This window comes from Tachyglossus aculeatus, chromosome 17 (assembly GCF_015852505.1).
Source record: "Tachyglossus aculeatus isolate mTacAcu1 chromosome 17, mTacAcu1.pri, whole genome shotgun sequence".
Lineage (NCBI taxonomy): Eukaryota > Metazoa > Chordata > Mammalia > Monotremata > Tachyglossidae > Tachyglossus > Tachyglossus aculeatus.
In genome coordinates, this window is record NC_052082.1 from 23,861,804 (window position 1) to 23,889,261 (window position 27,458).

Below are 27,458 nucleotides of genomic sequence, written 5' to 3' on the forward strand. Positions count from 1 at the left end.
TAGAGGAGGTTGGAAAATCAGGCAAACACTAATCACAGACCTACTGGCCTCTGTGAGAGGACAGCATTCACTGAGAATGTTAAAAGTAGTGATTCTGAAGAGTTTATGTGTCTGTTCTAGAAAATAGTACACTAGCCTTATAACTGAGTTGAAGTTTCTTTTAAGAAGCAAATCAGGTGGAAAAAAACTGAACTAAACTCAATAAAACACAAATATATGGAGTAAGTAAAAACACTTAATATCTAAAGAGGACCTCTACATTGCTGGGTAATTGTATCATAGAATGTATTTGCTATCACTGAGGTTGTCCACATTTTGTATGAGAGGCAGCATGGCCTAGTGGATAGAGCATGGGCCTTGGAGTCAGAAGGTCATGGGTTCTAATCCCCACTCTGCCATTTCTCTGCTGTGTGACCTTGGGCAAGTCACCCAACTTCTCAGTGCCTTAGTTACCTCATTTTTGTAATATGTGGATTGAGATTGTGAGCCCCAAGTGGGACAGTGACTGTGTCCAACCCGATTTGCTTATATCCACCCAGTGCTTAGTACAATGCCTGGTACATAGTAAGTACTTAACAAATACCATAATAATAATAATAATAATTATTATTATTATTATTATACATGCACACACACATATTTAGCACTGGGAGGTTTCTAGCTTCAGAACTCAGGAAGAGGCAGTAATGTAAAACAATGCCCAAGGGTCAAAGCCAATCTAAGAATGAAACTCAAGAGCTGCTTTTTCATTCAGGTGGCAGTTTCACCAGCTAATCATTGAAACAGATGGGGAAATAGAAGGAGGAAAAGATTTGGGGGGGCCTTCTCTCCTGTAGTGTGACATTTCCTTTCCTCCATCCTTCACTTCCAGTGGATAAAAGAGAAGCTTGTATTTGTTTAGGTACAGCTCACCACAAAAAGTTAGAGCTTCCAGGATGACCTTCAGTTAAAAGTTTTGATTTATGGGGAGTTTATGGGCCATTTCCTCATTGGTTCTCCCAGGACTGCCTGTGGAAATTTCCTCAGATTGGTTCCTGCCAACAGGATATATATGGAAAGGGGAGAAAATAGTGTCAGCGGTTCAGTTCCTTCATGAGAACCATCTAGTTCTACCAGAACTTGGACTGGTTTCTCTAGTGGCAGCAGTGGCAATAGATGTTTCTTCCACATTACCAATCTCTATTGGCCCAAATGGACCAGAAAAATGAGTGACTTAGTGGTGGAGACTGCAGAAGGAGCCCCCAGTGCTATAGTCACAGATATTGGGTAGTTCCATTTGGGTATCATCAAGTAACAACTCAGTTGAAGGCCACAGTGTCATCAGAAAGATGAGGATAAAGGTTCTGTCAGTATTTTGGGTAATCTTAGAAATGGAGTTGACACCTATCATCTTTTCTTTCTTTTCAATTGACAAAGGCTAAGGAGTACCCTGAGTATTGTTTATATTAAAATTTCTATGCTTTTAGTTGTAGTTTGTAAAACCATGAAAGGATTAAAGAGTTGCATTGAATTTGAGACTGAACTTTGGGTTCCCCTTACTACTGATTGTTTTTTAAAGAGTGCTAAGGAAAGAAGATTAAAAAGCCTTAGATAATTGTCAAAAATTGAAGGTGTAAATGTCATCCCGTGGACATCAGTTCTTAAATGTATGACCTTGCATTCTCACAAAATTCTTCTTTAAAGAAAACTTGTACTACATTAATAATAATAATATTGGTATTTGTTAAGCGCTTACTATGTGCCAGCTACTGTTCTAAGCACTGGGGTAGATACAAGGTAATGAGGTTGTCCCACGGGGGGCTCACAGTCTTAATCCCCATTTTACAGATGAGGTGACTGAGGCACAGAGAAGTTAGTTGTGTGACCTTGGGCAAGTCACTTGACAAGCAGCAGAGCCAGGATTAGAACCCATGACCTCTGACTCCCAAGCCTGGGCTCTTTCCTCTAAGCCACGCTGCTTCTCCAATTCTAGGCTTATTAGTGTCTGCTGAATTCCTTTTATCGTAAACTGCAGTATGGCTTGCTTTGTTGGATGAACATTCTCTGCTTCCTGAATAGTGTTCTTGCCAAAGAATAGAACCAAATTTTCTCTCAGAACTCAAGGTATTCTAGAGCTATTAATCCGTTGAATTTATCTGTGATTCTGTGTATGCCTTTTTTACACTTTCAAATCAGTGGAATTGATTGTGCACTTACTGTGTGCTCTAAGTGCTTGGAAGAGTACGACACAAGAGAGTTAATGGATACGTTCCCTGCCCCCAGAAAGATTTCAGTCTAGAAAGGAATTTGTACAGTAAACACAATTGTCCTAGTCTCCCATTAGTGGCTGAGATTTGTTGGTAAGGGCAGTCAAGTGTCAGTATTTCAGAGACCAATTGTTTTCTCAACCCATCTTTCCAGGCCTTACTGCTCCCATGGTAGCCAGCAGTCGGAGGTTGTACTGTGATGCTTGGAATTAGGCTTTAGGTTTCATTGTGGTCTTGCTTTTGCCTACCAGATACGGGTCACTGTACAATTCATCAGTGATAGGTGTTGCTACTGCATCATGAAGGTCTAACATTTGGTTTTCCTGTTACTTACCGTCTTCCTGGTGGTTGGAGAGGATGACAGTGCATTTGTCTGTAATTGCTGCCATTATTTCCTCTTCTTCAATATTTCTCATATTAGAAATCAGGTGGAGACACTGAAGGCAGTATCTAGGGTCGCAGAGGGTGGTTGTCAGAAGCCAGGCAGAATCCTATTTTCATCCAGCTCTACCAGGGTTGTACTTTGCTCCTGTTTGGTGGGATGAAAGTCATTTATTTAGAGGGAAGCAATAATGATAATGGACTTGGTAATGGTGATTTATTTTCAGAGTTCCAAGCCAGTAAGAGGTTCAGGAATAGAGCACAGCTTTATTGACTTCCTATACGGTCAGTTTACCGTTTGAACTGTGCCCTTTAAAAGTGTAAATATAAATAAGAAATTTACATTAGAAGGAAAGAAAAGTTGGAGATTTTCTCACAACCTTTGAGAAATCTGTAGGAAAAAGCTTGACTTTTTAAGCATGTTATATACTTTTTGACAACAAGCTCAAATCAGGATTAATAGATTGTTCTAAGGTTGGGTCGGCACATAAAGTTCTGGTTTTTTTCTTTTGGCAGGATTTACAACTTCTGGAAGATGGTGATCTCACAGTGATAGGAGATCGAGGAACCACCCTGAGTGGAGGACAGAAAGCTCGTGTCAATCTTGCCAGGTAAAACAGTCTAAATGTGAACTTCAACTGGGTTCCTTAGTACAATAAAATCCCTCTGTTCTCATTGGTGTCCGTTATTGGGCTGACTACCTGAGATCAGAATTTTTCCATCACAACTCTGATACCTTTCTGACATTCTTTTAGAGCAGTTTATCAAGATGCAGACATCTATCTCTTGGATGATCCACTAAGTGCAGTGGATGCCGAAGTTTCAAGACACTTATTTGAACAGTGAGTTTTATTACTTTTCCTCTCTCTCTTTTATTAAGCTCCCTGACACTTCATAGTCACTTTAGAAATAAACATAGTTTTGGAGAGGATTCTATATGTATTTCTTCTTTCCTCACTTGGACAGATGTGCAAGAAGCCTTGAGCAAGTTGGGAGGAAAAAAATATTGGTGGTTGAAGAAACAGTTGGAAATTTCAGGGTTGGTGGTATGGCTACTTTACATGTAGTTTAAAGAATGACTTTGGGCAATACCATGATCTCTTTTTACAGCTCAGGTTTTCCTCACCTGTAGAAAGTGATAGCCATTGAGCAGTGATTTAGAGAAGCAGCATGGCTCAGTGGAAAGAGCCCGGGCTTGGGAGTCAGAGGTCATGTGTTCGAATCCCGGCTCTGCCACATGTCTGCTGTGTGACCTTGGGCAAGTCACTTAACTTCTCTGAGCCTCAGTTCCCTCATCTGTAAAAAATGGGGATTGACTGTGAGCCCCACGTGGGACAACCTGATCACCTTGTATCCCCCCCAGCGCTTAGAACAGTGCTTTGCACATAGTAAGCACTTAACAAATGCCATTATTACATTACATTATTAGTTCATGGCTGAAATCTCAGGAACGAATTGTGACTTGGCCATATTATTGCTGTTTAATCATAGCAATAATATTATTATTATTGCTGTTAATAATAGCAGTATAAGAATTGGGCTCATTTACTCAGCTGTCTATTTTCATCATTGCCCATTTCACAATGCAAACGTTAAAAAATGCTTTGGTTGATTTCTCCTTTTATACAACAGTATTTACTTTCTATACTTTTTTTTTCTTATATGGCCCACCTTTGGAAATTCAGGTGTTTAGAAGTTTGGTAGTGTGTGCATTCCTCACCCGCCTATAGAGAAGCTGCCTGGCTTAGTGGATAGAGCACAGGCCTGTGAGTCAGGAGGTCCTGGGTTCTTATCTCAACTTTACCACTTGTCTGCTGTGTGACCTAAGGCAAGTCACTTCACTTCTCTGGGCCTCAGTTACCTCATCTGTAAGAAATAGAGATTGAGTGTGAACCCCATCTGGGACAAGGACTGTGTCAAACCCTATTTCCTTGTATCTACCCCAGAGCTTAGTACAGTGCTTGGCACATAGTAAGCGCTTAACAATGCCACTTTAAAAAAAGCCTATAGCTATATCATTTTTACTTTTATTTAAATAAAATAAAGGAGCATTTATAGTAAATAGATAAGTATATATTCTCACTATAATGTCTATATGTTTACTTCAGTGGTCCCTTTTTATCATCTGTTCTTCTGGTCGTACTCTTTCTCAATTTAATATCTTGGTCTTTGTGTTCATTTGCCATACCCATTAGATTATAAACTCCTTCCTTAAGATTGTACTCTCCTTGAGGACAGAGATCACTTTTTTCTGAATACCTATAGCACCTAGTTCAGTTCTTTGCGAAAGAGGAGATTCAAATGCTTTCAATGATAGATACTGGCTGTCTCCCTCCAATGTCATTGTCCTGTCTAATATTGTTTTGATATTAAGATGTTTTGAAAAGACTCCTAAGTGTGCAATGCTACTTTATTTCTACCCTAATTTGTTCTCAGTGTCTCATTGTTAGTTTCCTTTATACAGAATAACTCAAACGGCAAATAATCCTTATTACACAACCACTCACTTTCTCGTCCCTCACTGCCCTGACTTGTAGTGTCCATTCCTTACCCATCAATCAATCAGTCATATTTATTGAGTGCTTACTGTGTGCAGACCACTGCACTAAGTTCCGACACAGCCCCTACCCCCAAGGAATTTATAGTCTAGAAGGGGAGCTTGAAGGATAAAGACAAAATAAAATAATAAGTATAATGATATTTTAGTGCTTAGTACAGTGCTCTGCACACAGTGCTCAATAAATACGATTGAATGAATGAATGATATTTGTTAAGCACTTATGTGTCACACACGGTTCTAAGAGCAGGAGTAGGTTCAAGATAATCAGGTCGGACACAATCCCTGTTCCACATGGGACTCAAAGTCTAGGTGGGGAAAAGATATTGAATCCCCATTTTACAGATGAGGAAACTGAGGTGCACAGAGAGATAAAGTGCAGGCAAGTGGCAGAGTAGGGATTAGAACCCAGGTCCTTTGACTCCAGGCCATGGTGCTTTTCAAACCTAAAGCCATAAGGATTTCCCAGGGCTTTAGGTCTTCAGTACTTCCATGGACTCTCTTTTGGTTCTTTGGACTGTAAACCCACACAGCAAAGACTTCTGTAACATTTTTTAATTTGCAGCCAGACAACGAATGATTGGACATTAGGAAGAACTTTGTGACTGAGTAATTAAACAATGAAGCATGCTTTTGAGCACCTGGAACTGTTTCCCCTTTTGCCTTTCTTGTCTCACATTCATTTGGATGCTTCTGTACAAAAAAAAGATTCTCTTTGCTTGATTGCAAAGGGTGCCACGTTGATCTGTCTGTAGCAACTTTTGCTTAAACCTTACCTTTGAATCATACAGAATGCTTTTCCCTATGATTTAAGCCCTTTAAAGCCCTGTTGCATGACCGGGGGTTTCTTACTCACAGTAAGAGCTGAAAAATCTTTCTGGGGCCTTTGGCTGAAAGCATCACTTCAGAGGCTTTTAGAGCTTTCAGTCATCAGTGGTACAATGATTAGTTCTACTCCCTACATGTACAAACAATTTGGCAAAGGGAGACTTTGGAAAGAGAATGTTTCAAAACCTTTGAGATGATCCCCAGCTGACATGGCCATCAATCTAAGAATATCCAAAATTTCTCTATACACTCAAATGCCGGTATTTGCGGAAGAGCCAGATAGAGAATAAATTACAGACAATTTGGATCAGTGGAGCTGTAATCCCAGGCACAAGTGTTGAACTTGGTCAGACCGCACTCTGAGATGACAGAGTAAAAAAACCGCCCCCACTCTTCTCATGTTGCCAACTTGTACTTCCCAAGCGCTTAGTACTCTGCACACAGTAAGCACTCAATAAATACCATTGAATGAATGAATATTTTCAAAGGCAAAAAGGGATGCCACGGAGATCTTGATTCAGAGCCAAACCCAGGCTGCTGTGAAAAGATGTCTTGATAGTTCCCATTAGGCATCACTACAGAAATAAGAGCCAGAGGGCAGCCAACAAAATGTCCCTGCTCAATTACCACCTGGAATTTAGCTGCCCCATTTATGACCCTGGCGGTATTGCCACAACAGATTGACAGGACACCATTCATTGGAGCTATTAGTGACTCCTTAGCTTCCCTTATTTTCCTTTATGCTTTCCACTGTGGGTACTACCATTCTTTCTCCTATTTCTCATCTCAAGGGCCTCTTTAACCACTGGGTATCTGCCCATAGCCTACTCCCCAGATTACTTGCTCTCAGTAGGTTCGCTCTTCACAGCCTCTGCCCTCTGTCCTCGTGTTCTTGAGGGAGGAAAATAAACTGTGTGGAGGAGGAGACAGGGCTATGTGTATCTTTGAGGGAGAGAATGAGAATGATGGTCTGAGCTGGGTAACCACGGGCTTCTTCTTTCCTCAGGGTCTGTGGAGAAACAGCTTGGTCTAGTAGAAAGAGCACGGGTCTGATAGTCAGTTATTTTGGACTGAATTGATTAGGATATTAAGCTATTTACCTACAGAAGATAGCACAAGTGGAAAGATGAGCAGAAGCAGTGGCTTTTAGGAGAAAACCCAGAATCTCAGGACTTTGAGGGTGGAGCCATAACTACTAGAAGAACCACTCCGTAACTTCTATTAATTGATTAAATCCCATGCCTTGTATTTTACAACTAATATCTAATTTCCTTTAGGGTAGGGAACAGGGATTGAAAACTCCAATCTGTTGGTGGACTGCAAGTTTTTGGCATCTTTCAAGCAGAACAAAGGTGTTAGTACTGCCCTATTATAGCCTGGAAAATCACAGCATGGCCTAATGGAAAGAGCATAGGGTTGGGATTCAGATGACCTGGTTCTAATCCTAGCTCCACATTGCCTGCTTTGTGACCTTGGAAAGTCACTTCATTTCTCTGTCCTTCACTTTTCTAATCTGAAAAATGGGGATGAAATAACTCTTCTCCCTCCTACTCAGGCCTTGAAACACATGTGGAAAAGGGACTATGTCCAACATGATTAGCATGTATTTATCCCAGCACTTAGAACAGTACTTGACACATAGTGAGTGCTTAACAAATACCATAATTACTGTGAAGCAAGCTTAAAAGAGAAATTTTGTTGTCTCCATGTCAGAGAAATAGAAATCATTTCTTCCACATTCACGGTTGTGGAAGAAATCTCTGCTTAACTGAGTTCATAGGGAAGTAGCCTCTTCCCACTGCCCTTCCTTACTTCCAAGCCCAGCTATACCCCAAACGTGAAGTTTTCCTGGATCCACTGCAGGTTTCAGATAATCAGGTTGTTTGTATAGACAAAAGTACTTCAGAAAAACACTTCTATGGATTCGTTTCTCTGTTGGCCACACAATACGTGGTTCGAACAATTTTTGCAAATGAAAGGAGTTTTGCAATATTCAATAGGTTTTCATTTTCTTTTTGTCATAAATTTACAGGTGCATTTGTCAAACTTTGCACCAGAAGGTTGTAATTTTAGTGACCCACCAATTGCAGTACCTCAAAGCAGCAAGCCAGATTCTCATACTCAATGAGGTGAGTAGTTTGTATTGTTCCTGCTGTGGTTCACAAATTGACAAGTTGTGCTATGAGTATTGTTCAGATATACCCTATCTTTCTTGATGAACTTCTTTGTGTATTTAATGTCAATAAATGTGATTTTTAAAATTCATGTATTCAAATTGGTGCTATTCTATTAGTATGATTGTCAATTTGGGGATCAAGAAGGAAGTCTTTTTTGAAGGATGGCTGGGAAGAATGAAAGAGAGGATATAGGTGAGGGAGGGAGTTATGGAGGACAAGAAAGAAAGGTGTCAGAATGGCTCCAAAAATCAGTAGGAGGTGGCAGATGGAGAGTAGTTGTGTTAATAGAGTATGGGCTTCGAAGGAAGAGAAAATGGAGGGCTAAGGGATAAAATGAAATTGGTATTGTGGGACTGAGGAGGCAATGAAATGGGGGCAGGAGTGGCAGTGGGAAGAATATCATCTGGAGTGAGCCGGGTTTGGTGATGGCATGCAGGGACTGGGTCAGGAGCAGTTGGAGAGATAAAAGGGAAGTTGCCATAGGTCTCATTTCAATGGGGATTGTGAGATAGGCGCTGGGGACTGCTTATCTTCAAAGTAAATGACATAGCTATAAAATATACATCTTTAAAGCGTAGTACATTTACATAAATATCTCATAGCTATGAATTATATATAATTATAAATAATATAATATTATTAGTAATCAATATGCAATGATCATAAATATTTATAAATTATTTATGTTAATGTCTGTCTCTCCCTTTAGACTGTAAGCTCACTGTGGGCAGGGTACGAGTTTACCAATTTTGTTGTATTGTGCTCTCCCAAGCGCTTAGTATAGTGCTTTGAACACAGTAACCACTTGATCAGTATCATTGACGATGATGATGGTGAATGAATTAGCATCCATATGCCTATCCCTAATGCTTAATAAGCACTTAATAAATGTTAAAAGTATCAGTAACATAGTGTTTTAAATTAATCAGGATATTCTTTTAATGATCTTTAAGGAAAAATAGGTTAAGTAGAAAATTACATGAAGCCAGCATACTTTTTTATGGTATTTGTTAAGCACTTAGTATGTGCTAGGCACTGTATTAAGCACTGAAGTAAATACCAGCTAATCGTTGGACCCAATCCCTGTCAATCAATCAATCGTATTTATTGAGCACTTACTGTGTGCAGAGCACTGTACTAAGCACTTGGGAAGTACAAGTTGGCAACATATAGAGACAGTCCCTATCCAACAGTGGGCTCACAGTCCTAACAAGGGACTCACTTAATCCCCATTTTACAACTGAGGTTACTGAGTCACAGAGAAATGAAGTAACTTGCCCAAGGTCATACTGCAGAGAAGTCACGGTGCCAAAATTAGAACCCAGGTCCTTCTAACTGCCAGGTCCATGCTCTATCCACTAGGCCATGCTGCTTCTCTGTGCTCACAACAAAGACATGGAAAGTAGGGGTTGGTACATTTAAAATGAATATTGGGTTTGGTAGTCAACATTTTGGAATCATCTGTGTTGCCAGTGGACGAGTCTTGGGGAGTTTATAGTGTAGTAATTTTCCCCAGCGGTTTCATAGAAATTTTATCCTGACCATTATCACGGTCTGTTCTGGAATTATGTAATATAGCTATTGTTTTCATTATTATTAATGTCACTAATATTTGTTGAACACTCACTTAGTTCCTAGCATTGCACTAGGTGCCTTGGAATATGCAAAATATATACCAATTTAAGACCATCCTTGCAAACAAGGAGATTATAATCTAGTGGGAAAGACAAACTCCTAAAAGTCAGTGTTTTAAATATCAAAATGAACCAAAATCACCCCTTCGCCCCAAACCACAAAGTTCTCAACTTCTTAATATTTTTGAAAGTCTTCTTCACCCACCCTCACCTTGGGCAGAAGGGTGGAGTTTTTGCATCATGATGACACATGACCCTCTTGGGTAGGAATCCCAAGGCACTGAATCCCAGAATGGTTCAGCCCCAACCTAGGGAATGTGGGCAGCTGGATCCTTTGAGTAAACTGGATGAGAGATTCATAAATACGTTTTACTGAATCTCTCAGGTGAAATTCAAGTGAGAGAAGTTGGAATAAAAACTGGAACCCCAGAAGAGGTGGATGGGCAATGCACAAGTGTCAGATGGTCAATTTAGCTCTCTGTCCATGATTTAATCCCAAGGAAGGCAGAATGGCCTAGTGGAAAGAGCATGGGAATTCAATATCTAACCTCCCAACTACTTAGACTGAGCCCCAGTTACTTTCTGATTGAATTATCTTCTATCTACCCCACTACTTATTACAGTGCTTGACAAATAATAAGCACTTAATATCCCATTATTATTCATAGCCTCTGTAGCCATCTTTCCCCCCCTTAAAGAGAAAGAAGTAGAAAAAGACTGTGGAACTAGGAACCTGACAGGCAGTGAGTAACCAATAACCTTCTTTAGTTTATAATCCTTCTTTCTTACCTGATGCCAGACAGAAATGCTATTCCACTCTCTCTTTTACTTGGCCCCTTTCTCTGCAGGCTCCTTTCCCTTCTACTTTGTAACTACAATCTGTCCCTATTCTCCTGTTGTAACTACAACTGTTTCAGCGTGTTTCCAGCTCTCCTCCTTCCCAACCAGATAGCCTCCAGCACTCTTCTTTGCTATTCCTTACTGTTACTCAAAGGACCAAAACAAAAGTGCTCTCAGGCAGAGCAAACTGTAAGCCCCACTGGAGAAAAGGACCATTTCCACAGTTGAAGGATTTTTGGAGTCCTTGAGGAACTCTCACTGTCAAGTGTAGCCATGATACTCAGGATTCAGCAGTGGGGCAAACTGTGAATGATGGTGGGTTTGTCATGGTAGTGACAAAATTGACAGACAGTAAGGATATGTTTCTGTCTGATCCTTGCACATTTGCAAACACAACCACATTCGGCATGAACCTACAAACCTCCTCCCCCTACATCTCTCAGATACAACACTGTCTTTATATTAGGTTGGTAGAGTAGTAGCTCAAAGAAGAACTTTTTCAGAGGCAGTGAGGCTCAAGCAGAAAGACTTAATCCAATACATCCTAACTTCCCTACTTCAATCAATCAGTCATATTAATTGAATCCTTATTGTGTGTAGAGGACTGTACTAAGTGCTTGGGAGAGTACAATATAACAATTGGTATATGTGCTCCCGGTTAAGTCATAATTTTCTTTCTGGTGCATTTTTCTTTTTTTAACATCTCTTGATAGTCTCATTTTTTGTCTTTTGTAAGGTGGTATTTTTAAGTGTTAGCACTCAGGTGCTGTGGATCAGTCAGGAGTCTGCATTTCAAGACTGATGTGTTCATTGTTGCTAGTTCTGCTGGGTTGGCTTTTAAAGGTGTCTGAGGCTATGATACGCTGAAAAGGCATATGCAGCTGGGCTGTGCTCATGAAACATGTTGTTTGATGGTGTCTATTTTAGGGCCAAGTGGTGGGAAAGGGGACTTACACCGAATTCCTGAAATCGGGATTAGATTTTGGCTCTGTCTTGAAGAAGGAAAATGAAGAGGCTGAGCACACTCCAATCCCGGGGACTCCCGTTCTGAGGAACCGCACCTTCTCGGAGACTTCTGTCTGGTCACAGCAGTCCTCTATCCATTCGCAGAAAGAGGGAGCTCCAGAACCTCAACCAGTGAGTGTGAATTGGTTTCAAATATATCGAAGGCACATCTCCTCCAAGAGGCCTTCCCTGATTAAACCTTCATTTCTTCTCTTCCCCCTCCCCTCTGTGTCATCCTTGCACCTGGATTTGCACCACCTTTTATTCACCCCTCCCTCAGCCCCACAGCACTTGTATCCATAACTGATCTATATTCATCCCTGTCTCCCCCTCTAGACTGTAAACTCATTGTCGGCAGGGAACGTATTTCTACCATCTCTGTTATACTCTCCCAAGTGCTTGTACAGTGCTCTGCACACAATCAATCCATATGATTGATTGAAGGTTTGACTGATTCCACACTGCTCTGATGGAGGCATTAGTAGTACCAGTACTGTACTCCACTGGGGAAGTACAAAACAGAGATTGACACACTCCCTGCCCATAAAGAGCTTACGCTGTAATGGGGAGTGTAGTAGAGGTAGTGTGAAGGCATTGGAACCAAAGTTAACTGTCTGGTCATGCAGACTCTTTAATGTTATTTGCAGAGGGATTATTACTTTTGTGGGGAGGGAATATGTCTGTTTATTATGTTGTATTCTTCCAAGTGCTTAGCATAGTGCCCTGCATACAGTAAGTGCTCAATAAATACAGTTGAATGAGTGACTATTACTTTTGTCAGTGTAATGATGCCTTTGTTTATTTCTGCTTACATTTATATTTTGAAGATCATCTAGTATATAATAGCTCCGTGAAAATTAGAATCATTTTGCTGTTTACCCTTATCACCTTCCTGACCACTATCCATTAAATCTGTATGGTTTGTAGACCACTATCTGGTGTCCTGCTGCCCAATTTTGTGTATTTTTTTTTAAAAGTCCACTTTTACTTATCTCACCTGTACTTCTTTTCCTGGAACGTGTTAGCTTGCCCTTTATCACAAAGACATGTTCCACTCACATGGCATTTTGCACATTCAAGCAGTTTATTTCTGGGTAGTTTATTAATTAAAAAGATATTTTGGTTAAAACTAGCTGCTATAAGGGTGATTTCTGGTTCCAAAAGCTTCTCTGACTGGAAGTTCCAAATCTTGTTTTCTAAAAATCTTAATAAATCAATATTATCGTCACCACCGTAAGCAGTCCACTGTGTTTATTGAGTGCCTGCTGCATGCACTGTACTGTACTAAGTGTTGTGCAGAGTACAAAGAATCAGTATGCTGACTCCTGCCCTTAAGAGTCTACTATCTAGTTTATAGTGTGAGGGTTTTGTGGACCTTTCCTTTTGTGACTAACAAGGAGGAGGGTACAGAATTCAGCCCTGTGTTCACCAGAGCTTGGGCAAATAATTTCAGGGTGGGAATGGTGAATATTCAAGCAAAGGAATAGAGGAGCAGGACTTAGCATGGGACTGATATTAGTGGTTATGGATAATGAGACATGAATGAATTAAACACCACCCCAAGATTTCAGTCTTGGGGGACCAGCCAACAGGTATATTGACATTATGGGAAAATGAGCTGGGGACAGATATTTGGTTCCCAGTAATTGGTGCTGAAAGGAGGAAGAATATTTAGATTATCCCAACTTCCATACAAAAGAATAATAGCACTTTTTAAGTGCTTCTCCTACTGTAACCCAGCCTGCACACTTCAGTCCTGTAGCACCAGCTTACTTACTGTTATTCGTTCTCGTCTATCTTGCCACCGAACACTTTCCCACATCCTCCCCCTAGCCTGAAACACCCTCTCCCTCCATATACACCAGACCACCATTCTACCCGCCTTAAAAATGGCTTTCTCCAATTAAGCCTTTGTTTCCCTGGTTCCCTCTCCCTTCTTCCTCATCTGTGCTTTTGGATTGTGTCCTTAGGGCTTTTGATACTCTCCTCACCCTCAACCCCACAGCACTTATGTGCATATCTTTAAATTATTTTATCATAAATTATGTAAATTTGTTTCCACCTCTAGACTGTAAGCTTGTATGGGCAGGGAATGTGTCTACCACCTCTGTTGTTTTGTACTCTCCCAAGTGCTTAGCACAGTGCTCTGTACACAGTAAGCATTCAATAAATATAACTGATTGAATGAGCCAAGCACTGAACTAAGTGGTAGGGTAGATGCAAATAGATTGGACACATTCCACATTCTACATAGGGTTAACAGTCTAAATAGGGTGAACGGGTATTGAATTTCCATTTTTACAGATGAGGAAACTGAGGCACAAAACTTAAGCGACTTTGCCAAGATCATGCAGAAGGCAAATGGCAGAATCAGGATTAGAACCAGGTTCTCTGACTTCCAGGCATGTGCTCTTCCATAAGTTGGTACTTTAGGGCTGTGAGACCCTTACAGTTTTAGCCTGCACCCTAGATAACAATGGAGAAGCTCTGAAGTTAGGTATCCAAACCGCAAAGTCCTGTTCTAGTGTGGGCTGAATAATAATAATAATAGTAATGGTATTCTTTAAGTACTTACTATGTGCCAAGCACTGTAATCCAGCAGTATAGAGTAATTCAGGAAGTTAGTACGTGGTAACTTGAAAAAGGGTCCTGGGATATTAAGTCCGTAAGTCATTTGACCCTGCTGTCCTGGTCTGGACCCACATAGCTGAGGCAAGTCTGGAGCCTAAAACCATCTTGAGGGTGGTTAGATTGCATACTACTTTATCAGGTATAGTGTCTGCCTCTCGAACTCTCCTAAGCGCTCTGTGCAGAGTAAGAGCTCAGTGAATATAATTGATTGTTTGGGAGTGGACTGGGGACATCTTGGGAGTCTGAAGCATCCTTTGGAGCCTGCACACACTAAACGCAGAAAAAAGAATACAGGGGAGTAGGAGAGATAAGGCAGGATGGTGCTGTGATGTTGCAGAAGCATCGAGGCTCAGTGGGAAAAGCCCGGACTTGGGAGTCAGAGGTCATGGGTTTTAATCCCGGCTCCTCCACTTGTCAGCTGTGTGACTTTGGGCAAGTCACTTAACTTCTCTGGGCCTCAGTGACCTCATCTGTAAAATGGGGATTAAGACTGTGAGCCCCACGTGGGACAACCTTGTATCTACCCCAGCACTTAAAACAGTGCTTTGCACATAGTAAGGGCTTAACAAATATTATTATTATTATTATTATTATTATTATTATTATTATTATTATCATTATTATTATTATTATTACTAAAAGGCCACCAGCTCACCCTGAAGTCACACAGCTTCACATAGGATTGAACCGAGTTTGTGAAGCCTGGTACAAAATATCATACTAGAGAATCATGAGATGCAAAATAAAGGATCCTCTAGAATTCAGACAGTCCAACCCCTGCTACTGTGCAAGGGAATAATGCTGTTTGTAAAGATAAGTTTTTAGCAGGTTTTTTTTCTTTTTTCAATGTTTCATTCATTCTCTGTGTTCATTGCATTTAAAAATCAAGTGAATTTTTATTTTATGATTTCATTGACTTACGTGCTGTGTTAAAGTCAATAAGATTTTCCACACAAGATTTCTTTTTAAAAATTATTTATTATATGATATTTCTACAGACTGAAAATATGCAGGTTGCATTTCCAGAGGAAAGCCGGTCTGAAGGAAAAATTGGCTTTAAGGCCTACAGAAAGTACTTTGAAGCGGGCGCAAGCTACTTCGTCATTTTTGTGCTTATAGTTCTAAACGTCTTAGCCCAGGTAAACAAGCAGGGATATGTTTTATCCTTGGATCTATCGTACTACATTTTCTGGTCCTCGAGGCTATTACTTCCCTCTAAATTATTTACTCATGAGGGGGACCATAGGTTAAACTTTTGAATGGAAGGGGAAGAGATTTTGAGGAGTTAATTAAATACATCTGTATTTTGTTTTGTTTCCTCAAGGTTACCTATATCCTTCAAGATTGGTGGCTTTCATACTGGTAAGTTTTTATTTCTGGTTTGGCACTGAAATGCTGTAAACACCATAAAAATCCTTAGTATATCGAAGAGTTAAGGGAAGAGTCGGGGTTTGCTCAACCATCTCATCTAATCCTCACTAACTTAACTAAGTTCTTTCTGGTGGAGTGTGACTCATAATAGTGTCTAGCCATGTGTGATCCACAACCGCACCGACCTGGCAATTTTTAGAATTGGAATTGAAATTCAAAGACGAACATCTACATGGTGATACATAGGCAAAATGCACATTTTTGGTTAACTTGGTTCCTTCATCAATCTGACAAATATATTTCAATTCAAAATCTTTCTTACCTCTTTTTTTTAGGGCAAATGAACAAAGTAAACTGAATGTTACTCTAGAAGGAAACAGAGGAAATGAAACTGAGCAACTAGATCTTAACTGGTATTTAGGAATTTATGCAGGTAAAATTTTAATCATTTAGTCCGCTACATAAGACTTGGAATTTCACACCAGAATCAGTGTGAGGGTTTCCATGAGTAATTCATTAATGCTTTAGCAGATTAACAGGGTCTCATTTACTGACTGAATTAATTGGAATAATTATGTATTTTAAAAAACTGCTACAAAGAAGGTTGAATGAATTCAGCATTCACTCTGTACTGGATTTTGGAAATTAAACCAGGATCGAGCATTCAGAAATCAGTCACTGTAAATATGGGACCATTGTCTATCTTAATGGTTTGCTTTAGTTAAATCTTATATCATTATATGGATGGGAAAGAGGGATTAGAAAAGAAGCCACCTTCTTTCATTAAGATTGTTCCAATTCTGTTTAAAACTCTGGTGTCTGTTTAACTTGGAATATAATCCCATGAGAGCAAAGAAACCGATATGAAAGCTGTATTCCCTCACAGGCATGCATTGCTTCTGGAGGCATTCTGTGCAGCTTTTGAGCTCCCCTAATTATTTTAAGACAGAAGCTAAATAGAGAAAAAAGCCTGTGTCTGAGAATAAAGGTTTCCTTCTCTTACTTATTATCATTTTGTCCAAATATTTTCATTAATTAGCATTTTGGCTCCACAAAATAATGCTTAAGCCATGTTGTGTTTTCATGAAAAGCCAGCAGTGGGTATGTATTCAAATTTTATCCAGTTAGACTCAGGGTATTAATTTTAAAAGTCAAGGTGTATTTCATTGGTAATGGAAAATGTCCAAATCCTTGTACTTCTCAGTTTTGAAATGTTATGGGTAAAAGTAAATATGTGTGTGGGGGTGTGTCTGTGTGGTATAAACCCCTCCACATATATGTGTGTGTATATGTATATATATATATATATTTACATGGAGATGTAAACTAGAGAATGCAAATATATGAACCGATTTCATAGTTAAGACAATGGTGTGGGTAAAAAAGGCTGCTTATTTAGAAGTTTCAATGGCTGTAAGAATTTCCCTGATACCCTACTAGGAATTGGCAGCCTGTAATGAATAATAGGAAAGAAGGAATTATTTAAGCTCAAGATTGATTATATGAAGAAATGAAATGTGATCCAAATGACTTATGAGTGTCATGTCTTCAGTGTTTAGATTCCTTAATGACAGTTACTGCTTAAAGATAAACTACAATTCAATATTTAGATGAATTTGCTCCTGAAATTACACTTTAAATGATATTTTATAATAGGTTACTTGGGAAAATCCTCCTCTCATTAATTGAGATATTGTGAAGAACTTATAGCTGCTTGAGAAGTTGATTTATAGGGACTGATATGACTTCTGATCCTGGTAGCTAAATGTCGACAAGAAGTCTCATGCTGCGTGCAATACAGTCAATTATGTGATGTGTTTATTTTCAAAATTGAGCTGTTTCTAATATGTTGTGGGGTTTTTTTTGCATTGTGACTCTTTTATGGAGCAGAAAAAATAGAATCTGTGGTAAAATTTAGAAAACCAGGAAATACTGGCCTAATGCTATAAATTTCCTGGGTTTATACTACTGAAAGCTCATCTTGTACCATGTTGAGCTCATCTTGTATTATGTTGAAGTATATCTAATAGAACTTTATGTCCTGTAGAGCAGTCTGGTAGTTGTACATAGCCAGTATTAATCAATGGCATTTATTGAGTACTTATTGTGTCCCCAAGCACTGTACCAAGTAATTGGGAGAGTACAGTGCCACAGAGTTGGTAGACACCTTTCCTGCTCACAAGGAGTTTACAGTCTAGAGTAGGGACAAACATTAAAATCAATTAAGGAAATAGTCATAAGGGCTGATGGAGGGGTGACTATCAAGTGATAAAAGGGTACAGATCCAAGTGCATAGGCAATGCAGAAGGGAGAAGGAGTAGAGGAAATGGTGACTTAGGGAAGTCCTCTTAAAGAAGATGAGATTTTAATAAGCATTGAAACTGGGGAGTGTAGTTATCTCTAAGAGATGAAACGGGAGAGAGTTCAAAGCCAGAGGGAAGATGTCAGCAAGGGGTCAGTGGAGACATAGTTGAGATACAAGTATAGTGAGTGAGGTTGGCATTAGAGGAGCAAAGTGTGCCGGCTGGGAAAGGTAGGAGGGAAAGAGCTGATTATGAGTCGTTTAAAGCTGCTGCTAAATAATTTCTGTTGGATGCTGAGATAGTTGGGCAACCACTGGAGGTTCTTGAGGACAAGGAGACATGGACTGACCTCTTTTCAAAAAAGGATTCTGAGCAGCAGAGAATGAAGTTAAGATCCCACAAATCTCATAGTATATAAAGGTTTAATGTTTTCTTGAACTAACAAAATGACTGCATGGCCAGGTGAAGTGCAAAGAAATGAAAGTTGATGAAAGTTAGAAGTGTGTACTCTGAAAGTATTTGTTTGTTTTATTTTAGGAATAACAGTGGCTACAGTTCTGTTTGGCATAACAAGATGTCTATTAGTCTTCTACGTTCTCGTTAATGCATCTCAAACTTTGCACAATAACATGTTTGAGTCAATTTTGAAAGCTCCAGTGTTGTTCTTCGATAGAAATCCAATAGGTGAGTTGAACATTAAAATCAGATTCATTAATAAATTTAATAACACACAGCAACTTTGCAGCTATAGAACATTACGTTCATGAAGAGACTACTGGGTGAGAGAAAAATTGCGACTAAACACCCAAACAGGGTTTTTGTTTTTTGGTTATTTATAAAGCCAACCAATCTTCCACTCTCCCCAAGAAAATCTAGAAGTACTTCATGCACTTCTTCTTAATTTCAATGACAAAATATTCTATCTACTTTCATTTTGTGATGTAATTAAGGAAGTAAATTCAGCCTGAGTGTGACAATTGAAATATTGCATGTGCTTAAACCTAACTTTATAATTGGTAGGGTGCTATTTGTGCTGAGTGCCAAGTGCTTAGTACAGTGTTCTGCACACAAGGCATTCAATAAATTCCATTGATTGATTTATTGATTAGTGGACATTAGATTCCTGCATTTGAAGAGTTTACAATTTAACAAGGGAGACACATGGAAGCAAATTATGGATAGGAGGAATAAAGAAGAGGGTATTTGCATGAGTTTAGTGCTTAAGAAATAAAAGATATGTATCAAAGCCTTACAAGAAGGTTGTGTGTACCAATGTGCTTAGGTGATACAGAAATGCTGAAGTAGGAGACAGTAGAAATTAATCAGGGAAGGTCTCCTGGAGGAAATGAGATTTCAGATGGGCTTTAAAAACAATGATAGCTGGATCTGCTGAATTTGGAGTGGGAGCCAGTTTCAGGCAGTGTGGAGAGTGTGAGCAAGAGCTGAATGGCGGAAGGGCAAGAACCAGGTGGTTTCATAGGCGGAAGAGAGCTACTTGAATGCCTGGGGTGAAGTTTCCGAGAGAGTATCATTTGCCCAATGTATTCCGCAATAAGAAGCAAATCATTTTTCTCACTATCAAGTTTAAATCTTCTCCTACAGAAAAAGACTACCACTCTGCCAAACTCAGATCAGGCTAAAATTGATCTTTCCTTTGTTTTCCTCTGCTAGCAATCCTTTGTCTCCTTACCCTTTGTTCCTTTCCTGCCTTCCTGCTGCCCCTCTCTTTCCATCAAAAAAGTCACAACAGGATCCTGATGGACTTAACCCAGATGTTTCACGTTACAATGTCATCTTTCTAATTGAGAGTTGAATCTCAAATGACTTTCTGTGGTTAAAAACAACTAGTCTAAGGTTCGTTTTCTCATCATCTGCTTGGTAACCAAGGACCACATATGGGATTTCCTCATATCACATAAACTACTTTGTTTTTGTTCCTTTCAGCTTTTTTTTGTTTCAGAGTTAACTTGGTCTGTGCTCCCCCTTCATCTTTACCCCTAGGTTTTGAAATTCACTCTATAGTCTTGAAACCAAGGTAGAATTTCAGATATCAAGATTGAGAGGATGTGGAAAGGATCCATATGAAATTCATAATGTATTGAAGAGAACTTATTTTTCAGATAAGCCTTTTTTTTTGCATACCATTGAGGATGTAGATAGTGCTATTGTGAACATGAATTGAATTCCTTATTGAAAGAAGAAATGTCTTCCTTTTCCAGTAGCTGAACTTGATCATTTTGAGAGCAAAATCCAAGATCTGTCTAGACCCAAGCATTTCTCCCCCTTCTAGACTGTGAGCCCGCTGTTGGGTAGGGACCGTCTCTATATGTTGCCACCTTGTACTTCCCAAGCGCTTAGTGCAGTGCTCTGCACACAGTAAGCACTCAATAAATACGATTGAATGAATGAATGAATTTCTCTGGAACTCAATCCCTATATGGCAAACTATTTTGTATCTTTTCAGCACACTTTTTGTTGCAGAAAAAAATATTTGGTGGAAGATTAAAATTGCAAGCAATATAATCTGTTTGAAACGGTGGAAGGTTTACCTGAAGGATCCAAACTGTTAAAATGATTACACTTTAGAAATAACCTCCAGAAGAGAAAAATGCTGACTATAGCTCAGAAGCCAGAGGGAATTGCCCTGAACTCATTCCTCCACCTCTAGTTACTAGTCATTGTGAGAACTACATATCAGGAAGAGAATATTGTATCTCAAATGAAAAACCTTGATTATGTGTCTCCCTTGAGTTAATTTCCTTTTAGGGAATGGGGAAATGTGAGTTTATTTACTAACAAAAATTTTGTGAACAGAAAATGTTAAGTCAAAAGGTCTGGGGTAAATTCATGGATGAGTGGTACTTAGTGAGTTGTAAAAGGGAATGTGAGGAATTTAGGAAAAATTAAGGATTTTGCACACATTAAGCACTCAATAGATACAATTGAAGAAGATTTTAGAACACTCAGTGGTGTTTGCCAAGTTGCTTCTAGGTAGAGAGCATTGTACTAGGTGCATCATTTTAGAACTAAGAGTAACTCTACTAGGCACTTGGGAGGAAATGATGAAGTAAAAAAGTCTCTGCCTTTTAGGGGCTTTTACTTTACTGGGAAAGCGATGAATTATTTGCAAATAGTGGAATTTGTAGTGAAGCAGCATGACCTAGTAATAGAGCACAAGTCTGGGAGTCAGAAGGACCTGGGTTCGAATCCCAGCTCCTCCTCTTGTCTGCTGGGTGAACTTGGATAAGTCATTTAACTTCTGTGCCTCAGTTAACACGTCTGTAAAATGGGGATGAAGATCGTGAGCCTGTGTGGGACAGGGACCTTGTCCAACCCAATTACCTTGTATCTACTCCAGCGCTTAGAACATTACCTGGCACATAATAAGCACTTAACAAATACCTTTTTTTAAAAAAAGAATCAGTTGGAAGGACAATACTGCAGTTGGCACAGCAGTATGGAAAGATGAATAGGCAAGTGGAAAGAATAAGTAGCAAATGGAAAGTTTGTGAAGTCATGTTGCCATTTCTTAAGTCTTTCTGCTAGGGCAGAGTAGTTTGGAGAGAGCAAGGTCCCAGGAGGGAATGACAGGATTACCCAGAAAGGATAGTGATGATTCCCAGGGCTGGAGCTTAGCAGTCTGCTGAGGTGGGGAGTTAAAAGTCCATTTGTATTGGCTTTCTCCTTAGCTGGCAATCATTGCTTCTCCCAAGTTCACCTTCTAACTGGACCTCACTCCTTCATCTACCATCTCAGAATCCTGCTAACATCCTACACCCAACTCGGAATTCTCTACCTCTTCAAATCTATTGGACCCCAGCTCTCCCTATTTTCAAAATACTTGCAAAATCCCACCTCCAATAAATCCCATGCAAAATCCTGTCCATCCAACAGACACCATAAGCACTTTATGTATTGAAACCAATCCTCAACAATTATGCATACCAATACAAGAATCTACTAATCAGTGGTGTTTATTGAGTGTCTACTATGTGCAGAGTACTGTTCTAAGCACTTGGGAGAGTACAATTCAAGCGAGTTGGTAGGCACATACCCTGTGACCTGTATGTTATTTGATTATTCACTCATGAATTCAAATGTTTCATCTTTCTGTACTTTTGCTGCCACCCATGATATCCTTGTTCTTCCTCCTGATATCCTGATTTGTAGATCATTTCTGCCTGTCTCCCTATTAAACTGTTCCTGAAGTTTTTTGAGGACCATGAAGGTTGGGACTTTTGTCTTTGGCTATTGACATAATCACCCAAGCACTCAGTGTGGTATTCTGCACACAATAGGTGCTCAATAAATACTATTGCCTGATAGATTGTAAATCCATTAATACGTAAATGCTAAGGATTGTTGTATAAACATGTGCTAAGTATTTGAGACAGACCAATTGTGAACATGGACATTTGGACCATGGAGAGTTCTTAGCGGAAAAAGAATTAGGATTATTAGATTGTCCGTCAGTAACTATGAGAATAGATATCAGCTAGGGCATCTATTACACTATGTCTTCAAGCATCCTGGGTTGCTGTCAGTATCAGAATACTGGTCCTATATAACATCATTTTTATGCTCTTATGTCTAACGTACATTGGTAAAGTTACGTTTTTAAAAATATTGATTCATTTTGTCTTTCTAATAATAACAATAATAATAATGGTGGTGTTAAGCGCTTACTATGTGTCTGACACTGTACTAAGCACTGAGGTGGATACAAACAAATCAAGTTGGAACACTCCTTGTCCCACTTGGGGCTCACAGTCTCAGTCCCCATTTTACAGATCAGGTAATTAAAGCACAGAGAAGTGAAGTGACTTGTCTACGGTCACACAGCCGACAAGTGTCAGAGCAGCTGACAAGTGGCAGAGCCTGTATTAGAACCCATGACATTCTGACTCCCATGCCTGTGCTCTAGCCACTATATCATGCTGCTTTTCTAGGTCACAGTTCTCCCAGATGTCTAACTTTGTGCTCATTAATTTGTATTTTCATGCCATCAGCATTAGGCAAGTTTAAAAATTGACCTTGTTTACCATTTTTAGTTTCTGAACAATTGTTTTAGAATATTTCTTACATCTGCTGGAATTTAATGAGAGTAGATTTGAGTACAAAACAAATGTAGAAGTCCAGGAAAACTCCACAGTGATTACAACAAAATGAAACTTAATTTTCCTTTTTTCTTTTTTCCCTCCTCCTCATTCCCCTGTTCTTGCTCTCTCTGCCTTTCTCTGTCTGTCTCTGTCTCTGTCTTTCTCTGGCTGTCTTTCTGTGCCAGTCTTTGTCTTTCTGTCTCTCTCTGTCTCTCTTTTTGTTTTTCCTCCCATTGTTCTTCCCACCTCCCCCTGTCTCTAATAATAATAGTAATGATTGTGGCATCTTCCTGGACTTCTACATTTGTACCCAAATCTACTTTCATGAAATTCCAGCAGATGTAAGAAATATTCAAGTGATGGGGTGGTTGCAAGATATTCAGATTGAATCCAGTTCTTGTCCCACATGGACTGATATTCTAAATGTGAGGGAGAACAGGTATTTAATTCCCATTTAAATTCCCTCTAGACTTTAAGCTTGTTGTGGCCAGGGAATGTGTCTGTTTAGTACAGTGCTCTGCACACAGTAAGTGCTCAATAAATATAATTGATTGGTTGATTTTACAGATGAAGAAACTGAAGCACAGAGAAGTTAAAGTGACTTGATCAAAGTCCTAAATTAGGCAAGTGGCAGAGCTGGGGTTAGAACTCAAGTCCTCTGATCCCTGACTTGACTTTGTTCTACTAGGCCACAGTGCTTTTTATGATCTGCCTCCATAATTTGTTATCTGTATCTGGCTCTCTGTTTCTCTCTAGCTCTATCTGTGATATTCATCTCCCTTCTCTCTCTTTCTGACTTGGTGCTATCAGTGATCAGATGTTAGAATGTCAATGTAGTTCACCTAACACAGCAGAATAATTTTCACTAATCCAAATTCATGATATCTTCTTTGCCTTGATGCCCGGCTTCAGTAATGCTAGGTTTCCAACTAATCATTTTGAAAGGAAGGACATTTTCTAAGTCACACAATATCTTGTTCTATGTTCCTGAGGTGAAAGAAATTTTGTTTCTTTTCAGGTTTGGCACAAGAGGGCAGCATGATCTATTTTATCTCCAAGTATAATGTGTTTATAAACACAAAACAAATTCATTCATTTGAAATATTATCTTTTTAGTCTTGGATCCATACCTTTGTTAGTGTCGCATTTCTTCTGAATTTAAAAATTGAATTCCTTCTTTTAATGTCCCTGCATTTCAAGTCAAGCTATCAAAATTTCTCAGTGATAGTTTCTAAACACGAAAACAACACTTGGGGGCTGATTTAGGTGAATACAATGTATAATTTTTTCAGTTATTTTATGGAGGGTTCTGGTCCTGCAACTCTTGTTTGTAATTTCCTTTTCTCTTACCCAACTACACAGTAGTAGAGGAGTATAATTTTTTCTCACCCATTTCTCCTGGACATCACAATTTAAGTACTTAGTACAGTGCTCTGCACACATTAAGTGCTCAATAAATACGATTGAATGAATGAACCTTTGAAAATAAGAAATTACCCTGGCATGGCAGCATTCAGATTCTTACCTCAAACGTTTAGAGGCAAGGCCTTTCCATATCTAAAAATTCTTTGGCCCTGTTTGGTCAAATTTATTTTAGTTCACTCTTGAAAGATGCAAGAACCATCTGTGTGTTAATTATTTTTGTTGAGGAAGGGAAAATTAATGTGAAATTATGGTCAAAGGTGTTCATTTCTTTTGACTGGCATTTTTCAATTTGTGTGTGTGTGTGGGTGTGTGTGTGTGTGTGTGCGCGCGCATTTTTATTTTCCCAAAATTTATCTGATTGGCATATTTTAAGCATTTCCAAAAGGACAAAGAAATAAGAATTTCAACTGTATCCTCTATATTTAGAATACAATATATAACATATCTAATATTTACTTGAAATAAATTCTGTGGTATTCATTGTTTTACTAATCTGTGATAAGGAGAGTCTGTTAGATAGGCAATTAAAACTCAAAATGATTTTACGTGCTAGATTTTAGAGAGATTGCCCTTAATATATATTCATTTGGCCAGAAGAAAGGAGTCTCCAAGTATCCTTCGAAAGAATTTATGCTGCTATGGTTCTTAGTTCATTGTTGCTGATTGAAAATTTCAGAATTTTAAAGAGAAAGATTCCATAAGATTATCAAATATGAGGTGTTGATTTGCATTGAATTTTCATAAATTTCACAATTGACTAAATTGAAGGAAAGGGTCTCTTCTCTTGGTCGGCAGCAAGCTGCTCGATGACAGCAAATGGAGAAAGGAGCTGGGGGAAAAACAACAGAGAAAGTAAAAAAAAATGGAAAGTAAGATTTGCATTTGTTCTTCTTTAAGGCAGGAGCTCCAGTTTGCTCTTGATTAATCAAATGTTGACACACCTAACGACTGAAAAAACTCCTTAGAAAAATCATCATATAACACTTGGTGATACCTATCTATTATTTTATTCAGAAATGAAAAGCACTTCAGATGACCATTGCAGTTACTGTTTAAACACATATTTTTAACAAGTGCAATATTTCAGCACTGTCAAAATTACTGTGATGATAATAGGGCTGTTAAATTATAGCTCTATCAGTTAGGTAGTGAGACTGCTGTAGTTAGCGTACATTAATCTATGCCTGTTCACACAAGTGATTCTGCTGAACAGGTAGCATGTTGAAACAAGAAATACTGGTCTTAAAAATCTCTGATTTATGGTAAGGTGTTGTTTTGACATAACATCATTCAGACACTTTACAAGGCTAGGCTTCATGTTAAAATATTTCCCCAGTGTCATCATTCGTCATTGACATAAATATTCAGTAGTAGTTCTGGAAAATTGGTAATATGCCCATTCATGCTAAGTCATCCAATATGTTTCCTTTTAGGTTATATAGGGACTTAATAGAGATTATGACTTTTTTATTTAGTCACTTTGGAAAGAAGAAGCTGTGAAGAAGAAGAAGAATTTTGACAGCTTTCATGTACTCATTTTAACTAGATTTCTTTTTATACTAGGTCAAGTTGAGAGGCTTTGTTTTCTCCTTAGTTCCCAGTTTGAAGAACTTACTCATGTACAGAAGTTTGTTTAAGAGGATTTTTGTGTTCAAAGGAAAAAGTTAATCATCTTAGAAAAGCCTTTGTTGCAAAACAAAAACACACATTCCCTTTTCATTTTTTCTTGTTAATAACAACACATGTAAGTGACTCTAAAGACGGTAACACAAAGGATTGCATTAGTCAGGATGATTCCAAACAACCGTATAAATATTATTTTTGCAGATTTGAATGAAACAGCTAACAGTTGAAGTAGATGTGGTAATTGAAACCTGTTTGGTTGTCAAAAAATAATGTTTTTTCGCATAACAGTGGTAATATATGCCTAAACCCTTATCAGGGTATGATATTTGACAGTATTTTGTGGAAGTTGCTCATTTAATTCAGATAATGTAATAGCCTTTGTTATGCATTTAAATAGTCATACAGTTGCATATATTTGATTTCCATTGTTGTTCTGTCAATAATCTTTATAATGTTGATTATCGTAGGAGCAATCCAAAGCTAGTAAATATTGCATCCTGTTGGAGGACACTTTTAATCCATGATCATAACCTGATTAATTCTTTTTATATTTTTTCTCCATATTAATGAGTGGCTGAAACTGAGCCAGAAAGATAAGGCAAGCCATAACATTTTTAGTTGACTGAGATGCCAGTCATCTAACTTGACTTTTGGTGTAGGGAAATACAACAGAGAAGTTTTAGTAATTGGGAGTACACAGTGACTTGTAGTGGAATTGATGAAAAAACTTAATGTTAGAACAATTTCATGGTTCTTTTCTTTCTTTTGTAAAATATATATGGCAAAAGCAAATTTCCCTGTTTGTGAAACTTCATTCCAAAATGTAGATGATTAAAATGGTAATACCAGAGTGCAAAGAAATTAATTTGACATTCTCGTAATGAACATGTTTTCTTTAATTACCCAAATTTTGCAGGGTAAATTAAGTCACTCCTTTGAGATTCCATGGAGTCACACACACAGAAATCCTCATTACATTCTAGAATATGCCATTTTGGCCCCTTAAAATCTTAATATATATTTGATTACCCATCAATTGAATTGAATTGAATCATACTTTGGTCGCTTTGGGTACTGTATGTAAGGCACTACTGATTGAATTTAGGATACCAAGAATGTTAATCAAAAGTCTCAGTAACTATATAAAATATGAGACCTTTTCTTCAGTCATTTTAATAACAGCTTTTCGTGTGTGTTGCATTTTAAAGAAGAATGATGAACAAGGCATAGCATGTTGTTGGGAATATGTAGTATTCAGCATTTCTTTAGTGTTTTAGGGCTCTGAATTTAATATATATTATGTTGGGGGTAACAGCTAACAGTAAGAGTATTATT

At 38.6% G+C, this 27,458-nt stretch overlaps 1 protein-coding gene across 3 annotated transcripts in view; it reads left to right on the forward strand.

The window, feature by feature from the left end:
- The window catches only part of ABCC4 (ATP binding cassette subfamily C member 4), a 228,512-nt gene that overhangs the window by 72,217 nt on the left and 128,837 nt on the right, over positions 1 to 27,458 (forward strand). For 2 of the 3 annotated variants that reach the window (XM_038759284.1, XM_038759287.1), the window contains 8 exons: positions 3,144 to 3,238; positions 3,383 to 3,469; positions 8,045 to 8,141; positions 11,591 to 11,800; positions 15,298 to 15,438; positions 15,624 to 15,661; positions 16,006 to 16,103; positions 18,511 to 18,657. In XM_038759284.1, coding sequence (XP_038615212.1) covers positions 3,144 to 3,238; positions 3,383 to 3,469; positions 8,045 to 8,141; positions 11,591 to 11,800; positions 15,298 to 15,438; positions 15,624 to 15,661; positions 16,006 to 16,103; positions 18,511 to 18,657 — 913 coding nt within the window. The remainder of the gene's footprint in view (positions 1 to 3,143; positions 3,239 to 3,382; positions 3,470 to 8,044; positions 8,142 to 11,590; positions 11,801 to 15,297; positions 15,439 to 15,623; positions 15,662 to 16,005; positions 16,104 to 18,510; positions 18,658 to 27,458) is intronic. The other variant, XM_038759286.1, reaches the window with a different exon arrangement.